Source organism: Misgurnus anguillicaudatus, chromosome 9 (assembly GCF_027580225.2).
Source record: "Misgurnus anguillicaudatus chromosome 9, ASM2758022v2, whole genome shotgun sequence".
Classification (NCBI taxonomy): domain Eukaryota; kingdom Metazoa; phylum Chordata; class Actinopteri; order Cypriniformes; family Cobitidae; genus Misgurnus; species Misgurnus anguillicaudatus.
The window spans coordinates 35,804,760-35,829,782 of NC_073345.2; the positions used below are offsets into that span (position 1 = coordinate 35,804,760).

At 38.0% G+C, this 25,023-nt stretch overlaps 1 protein-coding gene across 16 annotated transcripts in view; it reads left to right on the forward strand.

Moving 5' to 3' along the window:
* The window catches only part of tcf4 (transcription factor 4), a 237,237-nt gene that overhangs the window by 74,302 nt on the left and 137,912 nt on the right, over nucleotides 1–25,023 (forward strand). For 7 of the 16 annotated variants that reach the window (XM_055179351.2, XM_055179347.2, XM_055179345.2 and 4 more), the window contains exons 1-3: nucleotides 13,698–13,800; nucleotides 14,033–14,071; nucleotides 14,803–14,869. In XM_055179351.2, the coding sequence (XP_055035326.2) occupies nucleotides 13,714–13,800; nucleotides 14,033–14,071; nucleotides 14,803–14,869 (193 nt within the window). In that variant the 5' untranslated portion in view covers nucleotides 13,698–13,713. The other 9 variants (XM_055179354.2, XM_055179355.2, XM_055179343.2 and 6 more) reach the window with 8 other exon arrangements.

Here is a 25,023-nt window from a genome sequence, read left to right on the forward strand (position 1 = left end):
GATTTACTGTGGCTGTTTTCACAGTCTTTTACTTTTGTTTTCTTACTGTTTTCTTTACACAAAGACAAACAATCAGCTCGACTCGAGATCAGAGGATCTAAATTCAGTGTGTAGTGTAAGTCATTAATGTCCATTAATTCAGCATTTATTTTTGTTACTTTAACAAGTTAAGTCAAACAATTTCAACTTGTTTTATTAAGTTATGTCAACTTATTAACTAAATGTCAACTAAAATTATTGATTTGTAAAACTAACTTCATGCTGGATTTTTTTTACAATGCAAAGTCAGATTGCAATTATGCTCATTTCACACCAAACATCCAGTTTTGTAATCTGATATAATTCTGTTCAAACAGAATATTCACAGAGATAAAAAATAAAGCAATACTTTTTTATATTCATCAGATAATATTTTAGTTTTAGTTGTGTTTTATATCTGTGTCACCTGATGCAATGCAGTTTAAATGATTTGTGTTTTATTAATACTTCTTGTACTTTAATGCTGATGTGAGAATCTTTTGTTTTGTCCTCCCAAGTTAAAACTCGTACAAGTTTGGACACGAGGAGTAAATGAAGACGTTAGGTTTTGGGTGAAGTATTTCTTTAAATAACACACTTCAGGAAAAAATGTACCCAATCATTCCTTCAGCTCTTCAGTAAAATGAACTCAGTGCGAATGAGTTTGTTCAGGGTTTTTATTGTAATAGTCCTATAATAAATCTTCATTTATGCTTTTGTTGAAGAGTTCTCCTGCTTTAATGTCTTGTGTTTAGTCAAGAGTTTGTGCTCCTGTTGAGTTACTAATAGATGTTCAGGATGGAACATCTGCAGGAGAGTCTGGAAACAATGAAGCACAGAATTCCTCCTTAGATTTCCTGAGGAACATCTGAGGCCTGTGTCTTACAGTGTAGTTTCGGTCTGTTGCTAAGGTATTGCTAGACAGTTCCGGTTGGTTGCTAAGATGTTTCTACTAAAGTCACCAGTGCAAACGGATCAGACACTAAAGTTTCGTGTATTTCTCTAATGCATGTTCTTTACCGTAGTAAATGTGCATTACTGTAAGTCAACATACTACAGTAAACGCTCTGGTCTGTTTGTCGTTCACTCACACCTGCATCAGCGGCGCTGCGCAGTAAAACACATTCCCAGTTTCACATGGCATTTTTCCACAGATGTGACGGCCCTAAGAGGATGTAATTGTGTGTGTGTGTGTGTGTGTGTACTACACATTCCTGCACCTGTGTGCTGGTGTGTGTTTATTGTAAGGCAGGGAAAGGCAGGAGAGATATAATTGGAAGTGTTTGGCGCTCTGGCTGTTCCCTGCGGCTTAAACCCTCAGAGGGGTAAAGGGGGGCTGTGGATGAAGCAGGGGGGGTTTAGGGTTCTGATCAGGGGGGTTAGAGGGACAGGAGGGGTGTGGGGGGGAGAGAAATTGGTCCCAGCTGTCAAGTCAAAGCTCAAAGAACTGACTGTCAAACCGTGTGCTGTCTTGAGCTTCACCTCACAGGGAGAGATGGGAATCATACAGAAGTGTTATTTTTAATGTTTAAATGCATGAAATATCTATAAATCAATCATTAGTGGTTTACTTAATCTGGACGCAGTAACCAGCCGTCTAAGTTTAGGATTAATGTTATCCTGTATGAAAAGTTTTGCAATAGTTTTTAGTATGGTGAGTGATATAAATGTATAAATGACACGCTTAAACTATTTAACAATTGCTTTTAGTTCTACTCAACTACACTATTTTTGCATTTGGTGGTTTTATGTTTTATGTTATTATTTTGTGTGGTTCCCAGTCTTTCTCATATCACATAACTCAAAGCTCAGATTAAACATCATTAATGTCATTTTACTGTTATCATCCAAATCTGATCTGAAATATACAGGCAACATTGTCAGCTGATAATGAGCATCTCATATATTAACCCTTAACTGGCGCTGTCTCGTGAGTTTACTTTAAAATTTAGCATGTGAATTTTTATTTATCATGACAAACTATACATCACTGGAAAGGTCTAATAATGTCGTTTTCATATTTTAAAACATTTTAGCAGTAATAATAATGCAGTGACAGTAATTTATTAATTTGTGATGTAATTTGTGAGTATGCTGCTAACCGTTAACACCTTGTGGCCGTTGTTGGTAAAACCACTAAAAGTGTAACACAAACCTCATTTTCTTGTTATAATTCTATGTAGGCTATAAAATATATACTTGATTGCGTTATTTTTATTTATTACAATAAATGTAAACTGCTGTAACAATGTTTTATTTAACTCTTTCCACGCCATTGACGAGTTATCTTGACAATTAAGAGAAAACATTTCCCTGCCAATAACGCTTTTCTGACTAGTTTTTATGGTAATCTGTTATTCCGCTATTATCCACTGGATGGCGCTCTTACCAAATTTATAAAAAACTGAAGCAAAAACTACACTGTTAGACATTTCTGTAATTTTTACAGTTATTTACTGTATATCACCCAATATAATACTGTAAACAATTTATACAGTAAATAACTGTAATTCGCTTTGCATTATGGGAATTTTCTCATTATTTAAATATAGTACAAATTAATGTATAAAAAATGAAAAGAATAGTAGTATATACAGTAGTATACTGTAAACCTGGGTTTTTTACGTATTACACTGTGACTGTATTATATATTTACAGTAGCATTTAGATACTGTAAAATTTACAGTTTAGTACTGTAAATCTTATTTACAGTAGCCTACTGGCAACAGTGTTTTCAACATCCTTGAAAATGTCTAACAGTGTAATTCAACAACATTTAAAACTCCGTGTATGTTTTGATAATAGTTCTGAATCTGATCTCTAACAAAAATGCCATTATTTCAGTTTTTTGCCCAAAAAATTTATATTTTTATAGAAACCCATATTTAAGAGGTTTAAGGTAGGATTACATGTTTTTTTCCCCGTTTTGTTTGTTTGAAAGCGGAGTGTCTGTTTTTTATTTGATATATTTGTATGTTTATATATTTATAGAAGAAAATTTTCTTGAAAGGCATTTTGTGAAAATCCCAAAAAATGCTGGCAGGCAACTTAAAAAAAAAGGCTGGCGGGGAATTAGTTAATATTTTCACCTCCAAACACTTCTTTAAAGAACTTTAAAGTGTTTTCTTTAAAACAAGACCAAGATAAGGCTTCTAGACTCAATTATATTAAATTGAAGGTGTACATCGCTGCGCCAGTTAAGGGGTGTTAATATTGTGTCACATGTTCCTGTTGCTCAATTGGTAGAGCATTGCATTAGCAACGCAAAGGTCACGGGTTTGATGCCCAGTGAACACACATACAGTATTAATAGTAGCTTGATCTGTAAGACGCTTTGGATGAAATTGTTTACAAAATGCATCATAGTTGATTGACAGGTGAACAGTTTTGATGTAACGTGACATCACTTCCTCTTTGGTTTCACCTTCAGCCATAGATGTGTGTGTCTCAGAGATGAGTTACTGGGAATGGCAGGGTGCCACAGCGCTGTGTCCATGGTGATGTGGGATTATTGTCATTATTATGATTATTATGGGCTTCGGACATGCCAGCGCAGTTCAATGAGGCTTTACCACACCTTCTCACATCCATTCACATTCATTTCCCTTCTGCAAATAAATATTTATCAGCGCCAGTGGCCGAACGCTTCGTTAGCTGTGATAATTCTGCCGCTTTGGGCAGAGAGTCGGGACAGGAGGGGTTTTGTCCTTCAGGGGTCAATGGATCTGAACATTTATACAATCCAAAACTCATCCTGGAGTTTGATGTTTTTACTGTTGCTTCTTTTAGACAGCAGTGAGATTAAGGTAAATCTTCTTACCAAATGTTTTTCTTCTGACTAATCTCATATCTGTCTCCTGAAAGGCTTTAAGAGATCTGGACACTTCCATATTCTTCCAAGTGATCACATTTGGTTTCTATTCTTATATCAACAATTATAAGGCGGTTTGGATAAAAGCATCTGCGAAATGCATACATATTTTTGTTTTTGTGTCTGAGATGTGAAAAAGTGAAGTGTCTGATAACTCCGTGAAGTCTAATAAGGTTTAAAAGAGCAAGATGTGAGCAATAAGGTTTTCCTCAGGTGTGCTCTTAACCAGATTACCTGAGACATTAATAAGGTCCATTTTGATATGAAGTTGCATACAGGACCCAAGATGAGTTTGCTTTGTATTTTAGGTTTAGAAGATCTTGAAAACCGCTCATTTACATAACTAACAGTCTGTAGTACTGTAGATTAAACTCTTAACCTACTTGAAATGCCCGCTTGCCTGTTTGGAGAAGTGTTACATGCCGTATGGAGTTTTGGGTTCGAGTCGGCACGCGTACAGATGTGTGATGATGTGTAGGTGGATTAACCCACATCTTCTGCTTTAACCCCAGCACCTAATTTCTGATGCCCCTCTGCTTTATTCTCTCTCCACAGTAAATAAACTTTCATCTTACCCAAAGCAGATGCCGGTCCGACTTCCCGACCGCCTTGCGGTTTTTATCTGCGAGAGTCTTTTAATATATCTGCCGTCACAGAGAGACTCGGGCCGAGGCTTCTGTGGTCGCCCCGCCTGCCGGAGTCAAATGAAGTGAAGCCTTTGAGGCGGCGGCCCACACGAGTACTCATTTATTTCCACGTCCAAAGAGAGGTCGGCGGGTAGAGGAGCGCACCGCTCTCCCGCTCCTCCTAAAGGAAGATTATTTAAAAAAGCAGCCCATCTGCTGAGCCTGCAGTTTTCCTGTATCAAACCCGCCTTTCAACAAGCGCTCCTGCTTTTAACATGCACTTTATCACCAGCTTTAGGCCTCTGAGATGCAAATACACCCATGAGAAGAAGCAGAGCTGTAGGGTTCAGGATTATCATGACTGACGTCTGTGACCTGTGCTAACATTAATGCTGGTCAATGTATCGCAGATTTTCATTTATGTACCACGATTGGGCTGGAGATATAAAATTAAGGCAATGCTTTTTATTTGGTTTTTAGATTTCCTGTTTCCTATGTAGACAGAGATGTTTAACAGACATTTTCCCAAATAATTATTCACCCATTTATTTTAAAGATATTAACTGTAAATGACATTCAGCCACCTCTCATGATTTTGTCATTGTCGAGATAATAATATGAAAAAATATATTTTCTGCCTTTCTACTTATAATAGTTTACCTACAAACCTGGAAATATCTTTTCTCTAATTTAACCCTTCAGTAGCTTCAGAGTTGTAGTTTATGGCATTAAAGATATTCTTTGTATTTTCAAGTACATTCACTGAAAAAATGATTAATTCAATTTACCAAATTTTTTAAGGTAAGTGGTTGCAATCAATTTATTTAAGCTACATTTAAACAAAAAAATAAAAGAGAAAAACAAAACAAAAAACTTTTGTTTAAATGTAGCTTAAATAAATAGATTGCAACCACTTACCTTAAAAAAATGGAGTAAATTGAATTAATATTTTTTTTCAGTGTGGTTACTGTAGTTTTGCATGAAACATTTTAAATAATCTGTGCAACAATAGCAGTGAAGATTCATCTTCTGGAAAATGCTTTTTAATAACTTTATTAAAAAGTTTTTTATTTAACAGTGGTTTTAACCCCTCAACTAGTGCAGCCATTTTGAAAATGTGATGTACACCTTCAAATTAATATAACTCTGGTATCAAGTCTAATCTTGGTCTTGTTTCAAAGAAGGCACTTTAAAGTTTTTCAAGGAAGTCTCTGGAAATAAAAATATTTTTAAAAATTGTAATAGCAGTTTACATTTATTGTAATAAATAAAAATAATGCAATCAATAATTAATGCAAATAATAATGCAAAGTATATATTTTATACATGAAATTATAACAAGAAAATTAGGTCTTTAGTGGTTTTACCAACAACAGCCACTAGGTGTCAACATTTACTGCATACTCTTGTCACAAATTAATAAATGACTGACCCAGAAAATGTTTATATTTGACCCAGTAATAAGTTATAACAACCCAGCATCTAGCAAAAAAAACACAACCCAGCCCCTAGTGTAGGATAAATTACAATGGGTTGGGTTTGTCCCTTTCTGAACCAGAGATTAGATATTAGAATAAATAGTGCTTAACAAAACAAAACTGCATGCAGATTTGTTGTGGTTTGTTGTGCTTTTTAGGTTCTGATGTTGATGTACCAACAGTCCCAGTTCTTCTAATGACTTCAAAAATTGTTATAGCAGTTTACATTTATTGTAATAAATAAAAAAATGCGATTAATAATTAATGCAAATAATAATGCAAAGTTTATATTTTATACATGAAATTATAACAAGAAAATTAGGTATATGTCACACTTTTAGTGGTTTTACCAACAAAAGCCACTAGGTGTCAAGGTTTACTACATACTCTTGCCACAAATTAATAAATTACTGTCACTGCATTGTTATTACTTATAAAATGTTTTGAAAACTACATTCTTATGGTGCATTCACACCAGCTGCAGTAGAGGCGGCGAAAATGCGCTAGTCGCGTGTAGTTGGGCGCTTGAGTTTACTCGCTTCATTCGTGCGTGAAATTTTTGTCATCCGAGACATTCACGCTGAAATTCGTGTCATGGGAGGGGCTTCTGTGACTCTGCTGAGACTCCGCTCATTTCCTGTAATCACGCGACTACAGCAAGGTCCTGATTGGTTAACGTGGCGTGGAAATCCGCAGAAGTTGAGATTTTTCAACTCGCACGTTTCCCGCAGCAACACTCATTTGCCTGCACAATGCCTAATTGCATCTATGCATTGACTTAACATGTAAATCACTTGCGCTTGCCACTTCTACTGCATCTGGTGTGAACCCTGCATTAGACCTTTCCTATGATATATAGTTTGTCATGATAGATTAAAATTTACATGCAATATATTAAAGTGAATTCAGGTGTCCCGCTCACGGGACAGCGCAGTTAAGGTGTTCATATTTTACTGAAGACAACAGACTATGAAAAAAGGTTATTTGGATTCTTCAGAGGTAAACTTTAGTTTTTAGAGATGCATTATAATTGCAGCGTATGTTAAAAGAACCCACAATCAACTTGAACTGGATTTCATTTGACGTACAGAATCAAACCCAATGCTGATTTTTTAGTTTTATACAGTAACACATGAAATCTAAGCAGGCAGCTTAATATCCATCATCTTTGATTCCCAAATGAAGCATTAGATTCATTTTCTGTCTAAAAGCCTTCACCAACCTTTTTATTTAGACAAACCTGCATTGCTTCGCCTCCAAAGTATTTGTGGGAAGGAAATGCCCCGGACTTGAACTCGGGCACATTTTTTTATTTCAAAGCCTGTGGCACCTGTACCAACCGCAGGACCATCTGCTTGGCATTCAGCTTCCAATAACACATTTCTGGGATAAACTCTCTGTGACACACACACATGCACGCAGAGGTTGGTGGGTGGTGGAAAGGTTGTGGGCCGACCGCTGCTTCAGAATGACAGAGGTCTGTTAGACACATTGTTTTAATTGCAGATACTGAAGATGCCCCAGCTGGGGTCGAGAGGGCCAGGACAGTGATCCAGGGAGATTTTTGTGTGCTGTAACTCAATCTGTACGAGAAGAGTTTGGGTCGGTCTCATGGCCGGGGTATTGGAGAGAATATTAAAGCACTTTACTGCCCCTCCAGTTCCCCTCCCTCCCTCCCTCCCTCTCTCCCTCCCGGCCTGCGGAGGCCACAGGTGTTTGGCAAATCTTGTGTTTTGTGAAGGAAAGCTGGAGGCTGTGTTTATGTCTTCATTCCTGTCCACGAGTCCTCCTCTCCCCTTCAGCTGGAATTCCACAGAATCCACCGCTTGATCAAACTCCTTCATGTGTGTTTGTCTCTCGCTTTTAGTTTTCTTCAGACTGAAACAGTCACACATCGCTTTACTTCTTTTTCCGTCTTCTGCGTGCTAAGGAAAAGTTCTCCATGTTTAACGCTGAAGGAGTGAAGCTTTATGGAGACGTGCGGGTGGATGCTTGACCTGCGCTTGTAAGAATCCAACTGGAACACAGTAACTACGTACTGCATATTTTCAAGTAGTTCAAGGAGACTGAAATTTGATACTTTCATTTAACATACAATTTTTCTCTTGTTGTTCAGTAAGAATAGCTAAGCATATGCACAAAACTTACTAAAAATGCTGGGTTATTTTTATTAACCCAAAAAAAGGACAAACCCAGAAAAGTTTATATTTGACCTAGTAATGAGCTAAAACAACCCAGCGTTTTGGGTGCAACCAGCCCCCAGTGTAGGTTAAATTACAATGGGTTGGGTTTGTCCCTTTCTGAACCAGAGATAAGATATTTGGATAAATAGTGCTCAACAAAACAAAACTGCATGCAGATTAAGAAAGCTATTTGTTGATGTTTAATGTTGATGTTTAAAAGTGCTGGGTTATTTTCAATCCAGCGTTGGGTCAAATAGGGACGAACCCAAACTGCTGGGTTGATTTAATCCATTGTTGGGTCAAAAATCAACATTTTCTGGGTTAATTTAACCCAACACACTGTTAACCCTTATTTTGTTTTAACCCAAATAAATAAGAACACTTAACCTTAACCCTGAAAAATTTCCTCTATTACTCAACACTGTTAGACTTAACTGTAATTTCTACAGTTACTTACCGCAAAATGCCCAGTAAAATACCATTATTTTCTTTCCCAGTTTATTACCGTAATATGCATTGCATTATGGGGATTAAAATTTAATTTACAGTGATTTACTGTATGTTTTGAATTTGTGGTAGACTGCTGTAAAACAACACCAGTAGTGCTACTGTAGTTGAAAAAAATAGTGTTATAAAAGCATATAAAATGGAAAAATAACATATATCTATGAAATGAAATACATTTTATTTGTTATGCTTTTAGCAGTGAAGCAAATTTTAAAATGTGAATTGTTTTTCAGAAGTGTAAATAATTTATTGAGAATTGTAGATAGAAATGCTTGCCTGTCAGATTTGAATTTGACCTCAAGACTTCAAAACACTAGTGACGCCAAGATTTCGCTCCTCGAAGTGTCGGGAGAGTGACAGAAGTGGCTTATTGGGGAGTGTAGCGAGTAACTTTCATCAAGTGACTTGTGGCTTAAGGGTATTATACTGTAAAATGGAACTGCGGTAAAGGCATCATACTGTAAAAAACATGTTGCCAGTGAGTTACCGCATATATACAGTAAAAAGTCTGACAGTGAAGAGTTTTAGTTTAATGCACAAATTGCATGATTTCTCTCATTCAACAAGAAATTTTGAAATTTATTATAGAATATTTAAATGTTACCCATAATGCATTGCAGCATGCATAAATAAACTGCTTTTGATATATGAGTGTTGTTTTGCTGTTTGTCGTCTTTATTTCTACTACTACTTTTTCTTATCATTGTTGATGATTATTTTTGTGGTGACGTTAAGGGCTCATCATGAGATTTGATTATTGTCAACGCTATTGAGATTTGTGTGTTGAGGTCTCTGTGTGAAGTTGAAACTTTTAGTGTCCTCTTTTTTTTTAAGGCAAAGATTGCAGAGTTCTCTAAACATTACGGGGTGGTTTCCCAGACAGGGATTAGACTAAAATGAATGTAAGAGCTGTTCAAACTGAAATCAACTTAGACTGGCATATCTTAAAATACATCAATGCCCTTTTTTGCCTCAAAATGCACACAAGTAATGTTTTTAATAAGGCGTTTAAGCATTTTTTAAAAGCATTTGTTATATTTCCTGATTAAACTAAGGTTTAGTCCTGGCTTAAGATAATCCCTGTCTGGGAAACCACGCCTATACGTTTTATAAAACTATCTTTAAATAAGACGTGTGAAATAAAGTTTCTCATTATTAACTGACCGTTTGTAGAACAGGAAATGTTTTGTTAATCTAACAAGAATATATTGCTGGAACGGGACATTTTACGTTCAGTGAACGAAACATTTCAATGGCCTGTTTAGTAGATTTAGTTGTTTAACAAGGCAAAATGTAAATTTTTAGAGTAGCGAGTTACCCTATGTCTTTTAAGTTGAATCAACTCATCTGGGCATACAGTGGGTTTGACCCAGCATTTTAAATGTGTATTTGGTTCATGATCTACACCAATCTAATGCATTGAGCTGTATAAACTAAACCACAGTAAATTTCATTTCAGTTCTCTTGTTTTGCTACGTCATGTGACCTCTAATGCTGTACAGAATCCTCTTCGCTTTATTTCCAATCCCTTCCCGATCTAATCACTAATTGCAGTATGATATCCAAACACTTGACTGTGTAATACCACTGACCCAGTTAAAGACACACGCCGAAAGATTCGTTTCATCTCTTGATTAATTCTGTGGTCCGTGCGGATCAACGCTGTCTGTGTGTGTGAAGATGTCATCGGTCATAATCACCCCCAACATTACATACATGCGTCTATGTCATGATATGTAGATCTTCTACTTCTTTATATGTCACAGATAATGAAATCGTCTTTACCGTGTGTTCTTGCTCGTCTCGAGACTTTGTGCATCACAGGCTTAAAAGCTTAGTGTGATCTTTATCGCTTAAGACACTGAAAGATTTTGCTTTTGAGCATTGTGTGCATTAACCTGTATATTAATCCTTATCTCCGCTTGTGCTATAAAACACACGACACCCCCAAATAAAAAAATGGATCTTTTCACATGATGTTTCACAATCACAGCATCCACAAGACTCTTTGTTTCTACAGCTGTAACCTGTTTCATCCAATCACATGTGAGCGTTGTACTTCTCTTCCCTGTGGCTTTACCCTTTCATTGGCTTTTGTTTTATTGCTGCACTGTTGTTACGGTTTGGTTATAATAAGGCAATAATGTTATCTTCTGAATGACCTGTTCTGATATTGAAGCATTTAGATGTCCAAACACAAGTTGTTGATTTTTCTATTGTAGTTAATCTTTCTTTTTGCACTATGATACGATGAGGTCTGAATTAATGAGGTTTCTAAGGCTGCACTCCCAGCAAGCAAAAACCGAGATGTTGAGAAATGACAGCTAACTATAGACCCAATATAGTCCGGCTATGAGTAACCCACTTCTACCCAAAATAACCTTAAAATTTGACTACATGCCATTTTTGCCAAAATAACTTGATATTCCAACATGTGAGCAAAGTCAACAGGTGTTCAAGGTATTTGCTTTTATTTCTTTTAGATGTTCTGAGGCGTTCATGTAACCCTGTTGCACACATCAGAAGGTTTTTATAAGACAAATGAAGGTGAGTGGTCACGTAATTGACTTCTCTACTTTTGAGCCTCTGCAAGCCGGCCAGGGCGGGATTAAGCAACTACGCTCGGGCACGGTACAGTACACTAGTCAAACAAACCAGGCTTTGGGGGTCAAACGTGCTTGGGCGCGGTTTGGTTGGGATAATGTGAGCGCGCCATAACATACTTGGAGAGCTACAGTATCTCTTATTGTCACCTTTAATTTTAGTGGATGTTACTCTGCAGGTGCACGACCTCATAAACAAACATTCTGAATGCTGATTGGTGCACAGGTGAAACATCTACGGTAATATAATGTAATATTTCTGATTAATATGAGATAACGCTAACCAGCCAAAATATGAAGTTTAAAACTACAAACAGGTCAGATTTCTTTTATGTTAAGAAACATAAAGTAACTCAATAGTTGTTTTTCTTGCAGTAACCTGTTGCTATTCTTGTCTAATTTGGGCCATATACAATTATCATAGTCAAAGGATTTTATTTAATCTTCCTACACATTTGGGTCATGTCATCTTGAGGACATGCTGCACACAAATGGCCAAATGAATTATTTAGTTCATGAAGACCATTCATCAGTTTTTAGCATTTTTGTGGCTGAATTTAAAGATGTTGAAGATGTATTGAAACAAATGTTGGTGTGTTTTGGGGACACTGAGCATCTATACAGAATCATCAGCATAATTGTACTTAATTCTTTTGATTTCCAAAACCACCAGGGGGCGTTGCCACCAAAAAGGAAGTGATGCCATATCTCACATTACTGCACTGTATTTAGTTATGCTGTCTTGGGTCTGAACATAATCCTACTATTTCTTATTTAGGGGTGCACACACATTTAAAAAGAGAAACCTTCTGCTGCTTCTGCAGAAATTAACAAATATTCAAAACTAATCTTGTAAGATCTAAAATACTCAAAATGAAAGAATTATAAAAGAATGATGAAATATTTCTTTTAAGCACTCAAATTGTGGATTGCACACCCAAAATGCACTGTTGATGTTGCAATGGAAACTTGTGTAGCATCACACAAGACTCACGCTGACCAAAGTCATGAAGGAGTGAACTAAAAATAATAAACTGAAATAATAGACCAAACAATTTAAAGAGACATTACTGCAGGAAGTGTTTGAGATCCATCAAACACCATCAAGAGTCAGATTCAGAGACTGAGTGTTGTGATATGAATGATTAATATGAGGTGTTTTTAACCCTTTCATTGATCTGAAATACAGTCCACATAGTCCATAATCTCTAAAGTTTAACTTGCATTAAACATCTCATGAAATCATTAATAGGGATTATGGTCAGAGATAAAAGGGGGAAATAAATGTTTTCTCATCATAAAAAACACTCAATTTTATTTGAATGTTGATGAAGTAACACATAGTGGGGCACCATTCACTTAACAGAACACTTTCAGAAGAGCATCATTCCAGTTTATTTTAAATAAATGTTTTAATTATTTTTTTCACAAATATTTAATAATCTCTATTGTGATTTTATAAATAAACAGAAGCTCCAACAGAAGTAGCGTACAGGTGAATTTTACAGATCACACTGCACTTTGACTGTGCCCAACTGTGCCATCCTAAAAGTCCCCCCACCCCTCAGGAAAATAATCTTATACTGTACTACAGGTCTATAGAATGTCCCGTCGTGCACTGTAGAGGCCTTTAATTCTGCATGGCATTATTTTATATTTTATGTAAAATATTTTAAAATGATAATATGTTTATGATAGGTTATTTCTATTTTTTTATTATGAATGTTTCTTTTTAGATGCTGTTGATAAATTTATAACACCCAAAAACTTGACATTGTGAAGTGTAAAACCGAAGGGTGAACATCTCTTGACTTTGGGAACTGTGGTTTGTTCGGTAGGACACGAACACGGAACAGACGAATTATTAACTTTACGCGTATTTTTAACATAACGTTTCGAAAGTGCGCTTGTATTTTACAATCTAACAGTAGTTCGTGTGGATGTATGTACAGTACAGTATGTATGAATGGATGTACAGTATGGATAGATGTATGTACTGTAATGTATGGAGAGCTCTACAGTAGGTGGCTGCACGCGCACACTGATCCGCCGCGCAAAAGGAAGCTGCGCGTTATTTCACTCACCGTCCCGTCAATAAAAACACTGAAACGCATCCAGTCGGTCGTTTCCTAAACATTTCCTGCTATTTTTCAGTTAGTTTCTTGATATGGACTTTTGGAGATCCCGTGGAGAACTTGGAGAGACTTTATTCACCTGATCCGGAGATGTTCCTCTGATCGGAGTCGCGTTTTCCTCGTGAAGTGGATCTCTCTTGCGCTCGATCGTTCCGTGGGTCCGTCCGCGTGCGCGCGCGCGTGTGAGTGAGTGAGCGCTCGTGTGTTTCTCAGACTCGCTCCTCCTGGATCCCGGCGTGTTTTCTCACTGAGATCTGTTTGCGTGTTTTTAGGTTTATGTGATATTTCTAAAATGCATCATCATCATCATCACCATCATCAGAGAATGGCCGCGTTAGGGACGGATAAGGAACTCAGCGATTTACTGGATTTCAGCGCGGTAAGACACTTTATATCTGTCTGCCTGTCTCTCTCTCCTCATGTGCTTGTACGTCAATGTTCACACTTTCTTTTTTGCTTTTGATTTCCTTGTGTTTTGTTTGCGCACATGTTTTATTTTCTACACAAGTGTTTTAAAGATGGACTGTGCCGCGTAAAAATGCATTTGACTGAAAGAAAGTTTACGCTTTTTGTGATAGATGTGATGTTGCAGTAATTCTGTTGTCTTGTAGATGCGAAACAGCGATTTGAAAATGTTCCCAACATCAATGGTAGTATATCCCACTTTATTCAGTCTTTTCTTGTGTTTCTTTGATTTCTTTACTAGATTCATAAAGTATCAATGTTGTGTAGTCAGTCCCTCCTGAAATCCAAACGCGATGCCAATGGAAATTAAAGCATCATTTCAAACCAATCCTAACGACAAGATTCTGATGGATAAACTGTCTTTAAAAAATTCAGATTATTCACTAGAATTTTATTGAATTTTTAGAGAAATTATGGATGGGACAGTTTCCAAATTATCATAGAAATTCCCTTGGCATTCCTTTAGGATTCTTGGACAAGGGACATGAGATTAGTGTGTAGATTATTAGACTGATGCCTTTCATCAAAAAAGCAAAGAGTCTAACCAAAATGTGTGTGAAATGCTTTTGGGAAGTTTTTTAAGAAATGTGTTTTTATGAAGCCACAGTTCCAAAAATATTCCAGCTCTGTCTGTGTTTGCTGTGGACACTTCAGACAGGCAGTGGAGTTTATTTGTCCAGGACAGGTGTTACGTCATTATTGAGTTTGATCTATTAATGCACAGTGTCAGATTTTCTTTGCCTTTTTCTCTGCAAGTGCACGAGAAGACAATGTAAAGAAAATATATATTTCTATCTGCTTTTAAAATTGATCTAGATGATATAATGTTGTGAAGAGAGGAAAGGATGTATAAGATGATTTATATTCTGTTATTCAGGGTGGAAGTTAATCATTTGTTGTCCTGATTGTCTTGTAGATGTTTTCACCTCCTGTCAGCAGTGGGAAGAACGGACCGACGTCTCTGGGCAGTGGACATTTCTCAAGTATGTCAAATGAATTGCACGTATTGTGTTGGATTGCTGTGTGTTTTTAGCTCGAAATATTGTGTACTGGGCCTCTGTTACTGATGCAAAGTAATTATACGCTTGGTCTGTATTGCTTTAAAATACGCAGCGTGTGTGTGGACCCTGTCCTGACCGGGTGTCTTTTAAAATGAGAACTTCAGGTGTCCGACGGTGTGTGTGTTTGCGTGTGTGACACGTTATCATGTGACAGAGTCACAGTTCACGGGTGTGAGAATTCAGCGTCTTTTGATGTGAGTTTGATTGTTGTGGCAGATGTTGATGTTTGAAATGTTGTTGTGAATTCACTCGCTGCTGTTTTCTGCACAAACACACTCGTGCATAATTTCTGCAATACGGATGCCGCACCTGCTGGCTTTACACGGCCACGGGACTGCAGAGATTTGTATTGTTAAAATGTATTTTTATAATGCGTGACGTTTTATTGCATTGGAGGTTATAATGTCATTTGTTACGATGCAGGAAAATCTGGTTTAGTTTGGAACAACATTTTTTTTTTGTGCTGCGTGTGAGAAAGCCAAATTAAATTTAGCCTCTGATGAATGTTTCCTGCGTAAAACAAATAAATAATCACAACGACAAATAAAAATGACCTTGACCTCAGGGGCGGCTCTCCCTCAAGATTGCAGGATTCAGGAAGCAGACCGACGGAAAGCTGTTAAACATATGGAATACAGCATTCCTTCCTGTGCACGCTTCTCGCTGCACGCTGGTCTCTGCGTGTGTGTTTTTTAAGATACACTGATATGATAATCTTATATTTTGCACAGATGGAGGGCAGAAAGTGTTTCCCGCTGTAGACGGTGTCGAGCGGCCCGGCCTGTCCTCACATATTCAATGGCTGCTATTGTTTTCATCAGTTGAGTGTTGTTTAGGGTTTGATAATTTGCATGCCCCCACCTCCCCCTGCCTTTGCCCCTCGGTTCTTGCGCTTTTGACTGAATTGTGTCGCAGTTTTATGCTGTTGGAAAGTCGTGTGGGGTGGGGGGGTCTCGAAACTACAGCCAGTCTGTTGCCACGCAACTTGCAGTTGGCTACGAAACGCAAGGAAACGTTTTCTAAAGTGCGAACGATTGAGGAATAAACAGGGGGAGAGGAGACGAAGCTAGAAAAGCATATAAATAAATAACGTGTGGGCTAAATTTACGGTTTATTTATCTGTTCGAAAGCTTACGACTCTGCTCGACAGCGAATTTGCTAAAGCCCGTATCTGGCACTTCTTCGTCTTTGTGTGCGGGGTGGCATCGCGGGTAGCGTGCCCGTTTCCTGTGCCAGTCTCTGGCATTTGAGAGAATTCGGCTAATGGCAGATAGGCCCGGGTGGTGCGGCGTACGTTTGTTTGCCGGTAATGAGCGTAGCTTATTAAGCCATGTTGAAAAGTGGGGTTATTTTAATAATGCGACGCTCCTCTTTAAAGCATTTGTAGGCTGGGCGGATAAAGTGTTGGGCGAAAAGCCTGACTGCTTCATGCTGCTATTTACATCGCTCTGTTTTGGTTATGCTTGTCAATCAAAAAGCAGAGATTGCATTAAGTGCACAGATGAAGAGAGAGAGAGAGAGAGAGAGAGAGAGAGAGAGAGAGAGAGAGAGATTCCTCCTCCCACAGTCCAGCACCTCTGAGAAGCTCTTTGTCTTACTGTGTCGCAAGAAGAACGACAGAAGAAAAGAAGAAACGTCAGTGAGATTCAGAGAATATCAAACCCTTTAATTGTGCCTGAGATTAGGAATTAATGAGCGTTTTAGCTTTTAATAGCAATATTATTGCTACAATTTACCGGCTAATGCTAATAATTAGCCTGCTTAAAAATTCAGGTTTTCGGTGGGTTTGGATAATCTCACATTTGTAAATCTAAGTAGTCGTTGTTTGTTTGGCTCTTTCGAGAGCTGGAAACATCTCAAGCTACATCAGACGTTTGGCGGATGAACAATAAATGCAATATCAAAACTTTGTTAAATGATAAAGTGTGAAGTTTTTTGATGTTAGTATCTGTCATCATTTCCATTTATTTCATTAAAGTTCAGCTGGTGCACCCCGCCCGTTATGGCAAATCTGATTGGCTGTTGGCACCAGAAGAACACGCCCAATTCTTTACTCTTCCCTTTAATAGTATCAGATATTTATGATTATGATTTGATTTATGAAGTATTCGTTGAGTTTTTACACGTGTGTCAATGGACAAAGACACTTTTAGTCCCAGTACAATAATTCTATCATGAGCGACTAACACCCTGTCAGACAAACCTTAACAGGCCTTAACAGTTATTATCTTTTGAGCTTTCATCTATTTGACTCGATGCAAATCATTTCTATTGGTCATCCTATATATCCACACACAGTTTATTTAATAATGTTATGCCAAAATTATAAAAGTTCAAAAGGTTTCAAACATAATTCTTGCGGATTTTAGTGACTATTAATTTAATTATCAGACTATTATTAAAGTACAAGACAATTATTTACATTAATTTATTTATTCAGAGATATGTTTGGGAGAATTAGCTAAGGATGCTGCTCTTCTGCTAGAGACAAAAGCTTTGTTTCTGCTCGGGCTTTGCTCCACGAGCTTCTGCTGATCGCACGCACGTGCATCTCAACAAACGGATGAGGCGTTTATAGTTAATGCGCTCGCTGTTGCACTTTTCTATGAAACAATAGGGGGCGACGTGAGCAATCGAGTCCAAAACAAACACAAAGTAAAGGATAGAAGTCGTCGTTCGCTGGAAAAACCCTGATATTGTATGAATAAAACGACAATCTGTTAAATATGTCTTTATTAAACATTATTATTTCAACGTTTTTAGTAAACGTTTTTACTTTATTCCTCATCCAGTGGTGCATTCAATACAAATATAAGCCAATAATTCTCAATCATGTGTAAAAGAATTTGTGTTTTAAATGGTAAAGTTTCGATACTTTACTTTAAGAGTGTCAGATAAATCGTACATGCATTGTTTTGTATGAATCGATCAAAGATATACGTCACAGGATGGCATGCTTGCCTCATTTTCGCATGCAGACGGGTTACAAAAATTGCCGTGCACACTTCCACGCGAAATAAGGTTTCGCGCACCCAACACGCACGACTGCTCAATCCGCATTGACGTAATTTTAGTCACGCGCCCCAATGCGCTCAGGCGGATACGTCGAGTATAAACAAGGCTTAAAAGAAAAGTAATTACCCATAATGCACTGCCGTATACAGAGGTACTATTGCTGCGATGCTACGGTGTAAATTAGCACGACACGAAATATGTTAAACCAAAGTCAGTATTTAACAGCTACAATTCTTCAGTCTTCATGCATTTTCCTGATGCTCGAATTTGACGTCAGTAAAAAGACAAAACATGATAATGCTGCTTCAAGGTGAAGCACCTGCTGTTGATGTGAATTCAGTCCATCATTAAACAAGACTGATAGCGGAGGATTCGTATCACATTATACACACATCCATAAGCAGAAAATCACTTCTGGTTTTTATGTATTTTTTGTGCTCTCTACCAAATAAGTGTTTTGCTGGCTTCACCAAAGAGCAGAAAGTTATCTATATTAATTCCTGTATGTTTATTAGAAATAAATGCCAAATATTTTCCGAGACCACCGTGGCCTGTGGTTCTGCACAATAGCTGGTCTTGTTTTTGAACTTGTTTGGGATCTCCGTCGCGTTCGTCTCGTCCTGTGTGTCCTCTGCGTTACGTCAGCAGAGTTTTTCCCATCGTGACTTTGGCTGGATTCTGGTGTCGTTGACATTGTTTTGTCCTGTAGTGAACTTCTTTTCTGATTAAACCTCTCTCTCTGTGAATGCTTTCTTTTATCTCTGCATTGCTTTGATAAGAGCGCTCTGGACTCTCACACACTGTTTGTTTGACCTGGAAATGAGGCTTTTAAAGCTATTTGTGCGTTCAGAAGGTGCAGACGCAACATTTACTGCATGTTGATCAGCGTTTATGTCATTTGGGCTTCCTGTGGTGTGAAGACAACTTTAAATTGACCCTGGTGTTATTGTGCACCATTATCAAGGGGACTATATTTCAAAAAAGGTTATTTAGATTAAATTATTTTTGTTGTTAAGCTGTATAGTTTTTATGTGTTTCAAGAAAGCATCTAATAGATGAGATATAAATAGATGTGTCTGATATAAAGGGGCGAGTGTTGTTTTTGGAGAGAGGCCGTGTCATCTGTGAGGAAGTGAAGGTAAAGTAACTTCCTGTTTTTCGTTCGCTTGATCTCCAGAGTGGAACGTCGCCCGGCACTAAGGCTACTTGACGTTAGATTTAGGCATTTTAGTTTATCCGAGAGCTTTTCTGTTAGAGTCTTGTTTAGGGTTGGTAGTCGAGTCGGGTTTAATCTAATGTAGGTGTGATGGGTAATCTAGTCTGCTCTCTATCTGTCAGCTTTGCTTAGGGCGCTCCGTTCAGTGTAATTTAATTGTATTGTTTTATTTGTATTGCACAAAGACGCTCCGGCTGAACTGAACTCGCTGTCATTGCCGACTCGACCCGACCCGTCCCGAGACTAAATGAATGACGAAAAATACAGCCTGGGAAAGTGTACAAACTAAAGACGGTACTGTCCACCGGTGATTCAACACTCTCGTGAGGCAACAATGGGACCACGGTGCATTGTGGGTAATGACATCTTTGGGAAACGCCCACCGTGCAGTGCTGATATAACATTGTTGTACACAATGACCTTTGGAAAATTCGCCCTGCCCTTTTCAAACAGGTTCCTGTAAGTTCCCATGAGGAGAGAGATGTGGAAATGCAATCTGAAATCAGCCTCAATTGTGGAAAAAGTCTCACTGAAGTTTTGTCTTTATCAGATATTTCTGCTGAGAGAAGATCACAGTATTTTTTAATAAATATGTGTCTGCTGTAGAGACATCAACATTGTCTCAAATTGTGCTCAGTTTGAAATAAAAAGTCAGAGATTTCAGTATATTTCTAGATTTGTTTTGCTCACAGTTTGCTCTTTCATAGCTCAGAAGAAATGGGTTGAGTTTGCCTGCTGTTTTCTGAAACTCTAGTGTGAGACGTGCAATCTTTTTCTTAGCAGAAACATCTTAGGGGCTGTTTACACTTGGCATTAACATGCGTTTTCGTCGATCGGATCACAAGTGGACGCCGTTAATGCCAGGTGTAAACAGTGTTCAAAACGTTTTGAGCTCGTCCACTTTCGACCACTTTCAACCACATCCAGAGGTGGTCGAAACCACTTTCGATCGGATCGCTTTGGAGTTGCGGAACGCATGTGGTTGAATGCGTTCGAACAGTCACACGCGACCGCCTTCTCTCCGCCCATTTATCTAATCTGAGGTATTAAACACAAGTTTTACGTCTTTTTTTGACTTCTGGCGTGAACACACAGTGAACAGCGCTATTTTTAGCCTTTCATTGATAAAACTAAAGCGTCTCATCTCCGTAGTTTCGTTTTGAAAGCGTGTGAAAGTTGCACGATCATATTTCATCAACCCATTCTCACCAAAAAGCGTACAAATGACACGCAGTGTCATTATCGTGCAATAGATACGCCAAATTCCGATTTTGCGTGCATATGATACGCCAGTCCTTCCCATTCACTTATATGGCGAATCGTTTCGTGACGTTTTATTTATTGTTTTCTCATTTGTTTTCTGTTTTTTTTTACCATTTTCGCTTGGGTTTAGGGTTAGAACAACTTTTTGTCATATAAAAATGACATCCTAACCCAAACCCCAACTCTAACCCCAACTCCAAGTGACCATGGTTTAAATATAGATAAAAACATAGAGAAACCTGTATATTAAATAACCTGCTTAAACAAATCTGAAATCTAACCCGAAAGCTCTTACATACACACGTACAAAACTCTGTGCAGCATGTATACTTGCTTAACAAGCAGCGGACTCCGACATATTAGTTCGCATCCATATAAACTCGTCATTACTCCCGCTCAAGTTTGAATGACAGCAGAGAGACTCGCCCACCGTCTCACGGACCGTCCCCTCACAGTATTCAAGAGAGAAGCGGTCGAAAGTGGACAGAAGAGACGGATTTAAATACCAGGTGTAAACGTAATGTGTCTCTATCGTCCACTTGTGATCCGATCGATGAAAACACATCTTAATACCAAGTGTAAACAGCTCTTCAGATGCAAGTGACTTTAGGCCAAAATATAGTCCATTATTTACGTGCACATTAAGGTCCGCGTACAGATGCATGGAATATTACATTTTAGAAATGATATCTGACTTATGCTGTTGTCTCATTTGTGTCTAATTAACCGTCATTCATCATGGCAAAGAATTTAGGAGAAACATCTGAGGCAAAGTTGATATTTAAATGGGACCTAACTGAGAACCCGGTGACGTCTCTCATGAGCTATGAATGAGCAGTAAGAGTTTCCTCAGGATTAACAAGCGCTCTTTTCCTCGGTGAAACGGTGTGATTTTCCGTGCAGGGGTGGGAACAGCACACCTTGTTTTCTGGTTTTTGTGTCTCACACCTGCTCGTAGCATTGAAGGTGAAGGAATTTTAAAAAAGTGTAATTATCCTTCAGAAAATAAAGGCAGGAGAACAGCAGCAGTGTGTGTAATTAACACGGCAGGTGAGATGAGCGCTGAAACACACAACTTTTAATTAAAACGCCTGACTTGTTTGGAGATTGTCAAGTATTCTGATGTAAGATGTGACACAGTAATGGTTGCGGTAATTGAGCAGTGACAGAGGCTAATGCTAACATGTCACGTGTGTGTGCGCGTGTGTTTTTTTTTGCGTGTGTGTGTGTGTTTGATGTATTTTTGCTTTACCATGGTAGAGTAATTATTATTTATATAATGTATTTCTTCAGTATTCATCTGTTGGCTGTGTGTCATTGTGTTGTGTTCAGAGTTCATGACCTCAGGAAAAGAAACAGGAAGTTAAATCATTGAGCCGTGACAGTTTGAGATCCATGTTGATTTCAGAAAAATACTGTGGTGAAACTGTGGTACAGTGATGATGTCAGATCTTATTTAAAGGTGCCAAAGAATGCATGTTAATAATCTGTTGAATTGTTCTCTGATATCTACACAGAAGGTTTGTGTCAAAAATGATCCAGAGTCAGTTTTACATGTCCATTAACAACCCTAGGATTTGCCTTCAGAATGAAATGGTCTATTATGACCTTATTTGAAAGGGTCATGAATAATAATGTTGAGCTCTGCTCTGATTGGCTGTTTCTCTTTCAGTAGCTCTGTGTGTGTGCAAACAGATCTTATGTTTGAGTCTGTATCAGATGAAGATATAGAATAATCAATTGTTTGAAATGTGGAAATGGACGTTTCTGAGTGTTAAGTTTGTGTTTTTTCAGTATGGACCTGCTAAACGTAACTAGGTCCCCATCCTGGGATCAATCCTGGGATCAATCCTGGGATCAGTGGTGTTTGCGTTTACACAGATGGCACTTAGAAATTCTTTGGCAATTTACGGGGATCTTTGTTGTGGTTTTGGTGACCTTATCAAGACCTAATATCCATATTATATAGTTTGTCAGCATCTCCAGATATGGTTGCTAAGGTGTTCAGATTTGTAAAGGTGTTCTGAGTGGTTGTTAAGATGCTATGAATGGTGGCTAAGGTGTTCAGATTTGTTAAGGTGTTCTGATCAGTTGTTAAGATGCTCCGAATGGTTGCTAAGGTTTTTTTATTGTTAATGTGTTCTGATTAGTTGTTAAGATGCTCTGAATGGTTGCTAAGGTGTTTTTAATTGTTAAGGTGTTCTGATCACTTGTAAAGATGCTCTGAATGGTTGCTAAGGTGTTCAGATTTGTAAAGGTGTTATGATCAGTTGTTAAGATGCTCTGAATGGTTGCTAAGGTGTTTTTAATTGTTAAGGTGTTCTGATCACTTGTAAAGATGCTCTGAATGGTTGCTAAGGTGTTCAGATTTGTAAAGGTGTTATGATCAGTTGTTAAGATGCTCTGAATGGTTGCTAAGGTGTTATGAGCAGTTGCTGTGCTGTTTTAATTTGTTAAGGTGTTTTAAACAGTTGTTAAGATGCTCTGAGTGATTGCTAAGGTGTTACATTGTTAAATGGTTCTGAACGGTTGTTAAGGTAATCGGAATGGTTGCTAAGGTGTTTTACATTATTAAGGTGTTCTGATCAGTTGTTAAGATGCTCCGAAAGGTTGCTAAGGTGTTCAGATTTATAAAGGTATTTTAAGAGGTTATTAAGATGCTCTGAATGGTTGCTAAGGTGTTCAGATTTGTTAAGGTGTTCTGACCAGTTGTTAAGATGCTCTGAATGGTTGCAAAAGGTGTTTTAATTGTTAAGGTGTTCTGAGTGGTTGTTAAGATGCTATGAGCAGTTGCTAAGTTGTACAGATTTGTTAAGGTGTTTTAATCGTTTTTTAAGATGCTCTGAATGTTTGCTAAGGTGTTTTTAATTGTTACGTTTTTTCTGAATTATTGTTAAAATGCTATGAGCAGTTGCCAAGGTGTTCAGACTTGTAAAGGTGTTCTGAGTGGTTGCTTGACAGGACAGTGATCTAAGAACTGTATCTTGTTTTGACTAATCACTGATCTGTGCAACTAAAAAATATGTTTATAATTGATCACTGATATAAAATTCAATGAATTATAAGTGAAGTGGCACAAAAGTTTGATTCTCTGATGCCTGTGACAAACAGATTACAGACACACAAACAAGCTGAATTCCTGAAGTTATTCACATGCTGTGGTGCATGATGGGAATTTCAGGATGTGTCAGGTTGAAGTGTTTGGATTTTCCAGTGTGTGTGTGTGTGTGTGTGTGTGTGTGTGTGTGTGTGTCTGTGTGAAAAGCTCTTGTCTTGATTCTCCTAAGAGGCAGTTGAACATCTGGCAGACTTTGTGTGTAGTTGTGTGATTACTCTACTTGTGTGTGTGTGACCGACGCCACATTGACATTCAGTTTCCCCAATTCCTTCGGTGTGTGTTTGTGTAGTCATTTGCAGTTATCTTTGTTTGTGTGTGCGTGTGTTTGTTTATGTGTTTGTGTTCACTCTCTCGTTGTATGTTGTACTGTTTTTCTAGCTGGTAATTTTTGCTGTAGTTGCTGGTTTAGTGTCCATCTTCTTTCAGCTGAACCAATAACAGCTGTAATTATACAGTAAATATGGATTTCAGAAGCAGTTTGCTCCACATGTGTGTTGTAGTGACATGAAGAACAGAAAGAAATCACCCACGCAGGGAAACAAAACTATTAAATGTTCACAAACAAAAATATTAAATGTTAATGTTAATTCTTGTTTTTTGGTGTGCGGATATATGCTACAGATTGAAGTGAAGATCTGTCAGTCAAGCACAAACATCTCTCAGTGCAAAAACAAATCTTCATGGACATAAATTTAGGGTAAATTTTCTTAATACAACATGTTCTTATTATTTTATTTAAATGTGAAATAGGAGGCAGACATTTTTAGTGTTGAAAGAGAGAGAGAGAGGCAGGAATGTAAGCAGAAACTATAGGTCTCTCTCTCTCTCTTTTTATGAAAGGCTTTTGTTTGGCTGCAGTGTTCAAACATACTCGTTTCTCACTCATTCGCTATTTTTTCCCTCTGAAAGTTTTGCAGGTGTGCAGTAATGAAACGGCCTCTGTTATTTAGTGTATGCGCCGCAGGGGCGTGGTTTCGTGGCCTCTTTCTCCTCTCTTAGTAATGGAGGACTGTGATTGGCTGAGGGAGTGGAGAGGGGCGGGACTAACATGTAATGTGAAAAGCAGGGACAGAGAGATGTGCTCAGTGTAAACACAGAGTTCACTGTTATAGACACACACACACACATACACACACACACACACACACACACACACACACACACGGGTCACTGATGGGATCTTATTATTACCGATGTCACCGTCTTATAGACACACACACACACACACACACACACACACACACACATGGGTCACTGACGGGATCTTATTATTACTGATGTCACCCGTCTAACATTTCATTACAGGAGCGTGACGAAACCTGGATAGACCTGAATATATTTTCAACAACTTTTTCTCTTTAAACGTCTGGATCTTTTCGCTGAAGTCATGTGAACAATAAAAAACTACAGCAGGCCATATAAACTCTTAATATAACTCAGATCTGACAGCGGTAGCAGCGGGTC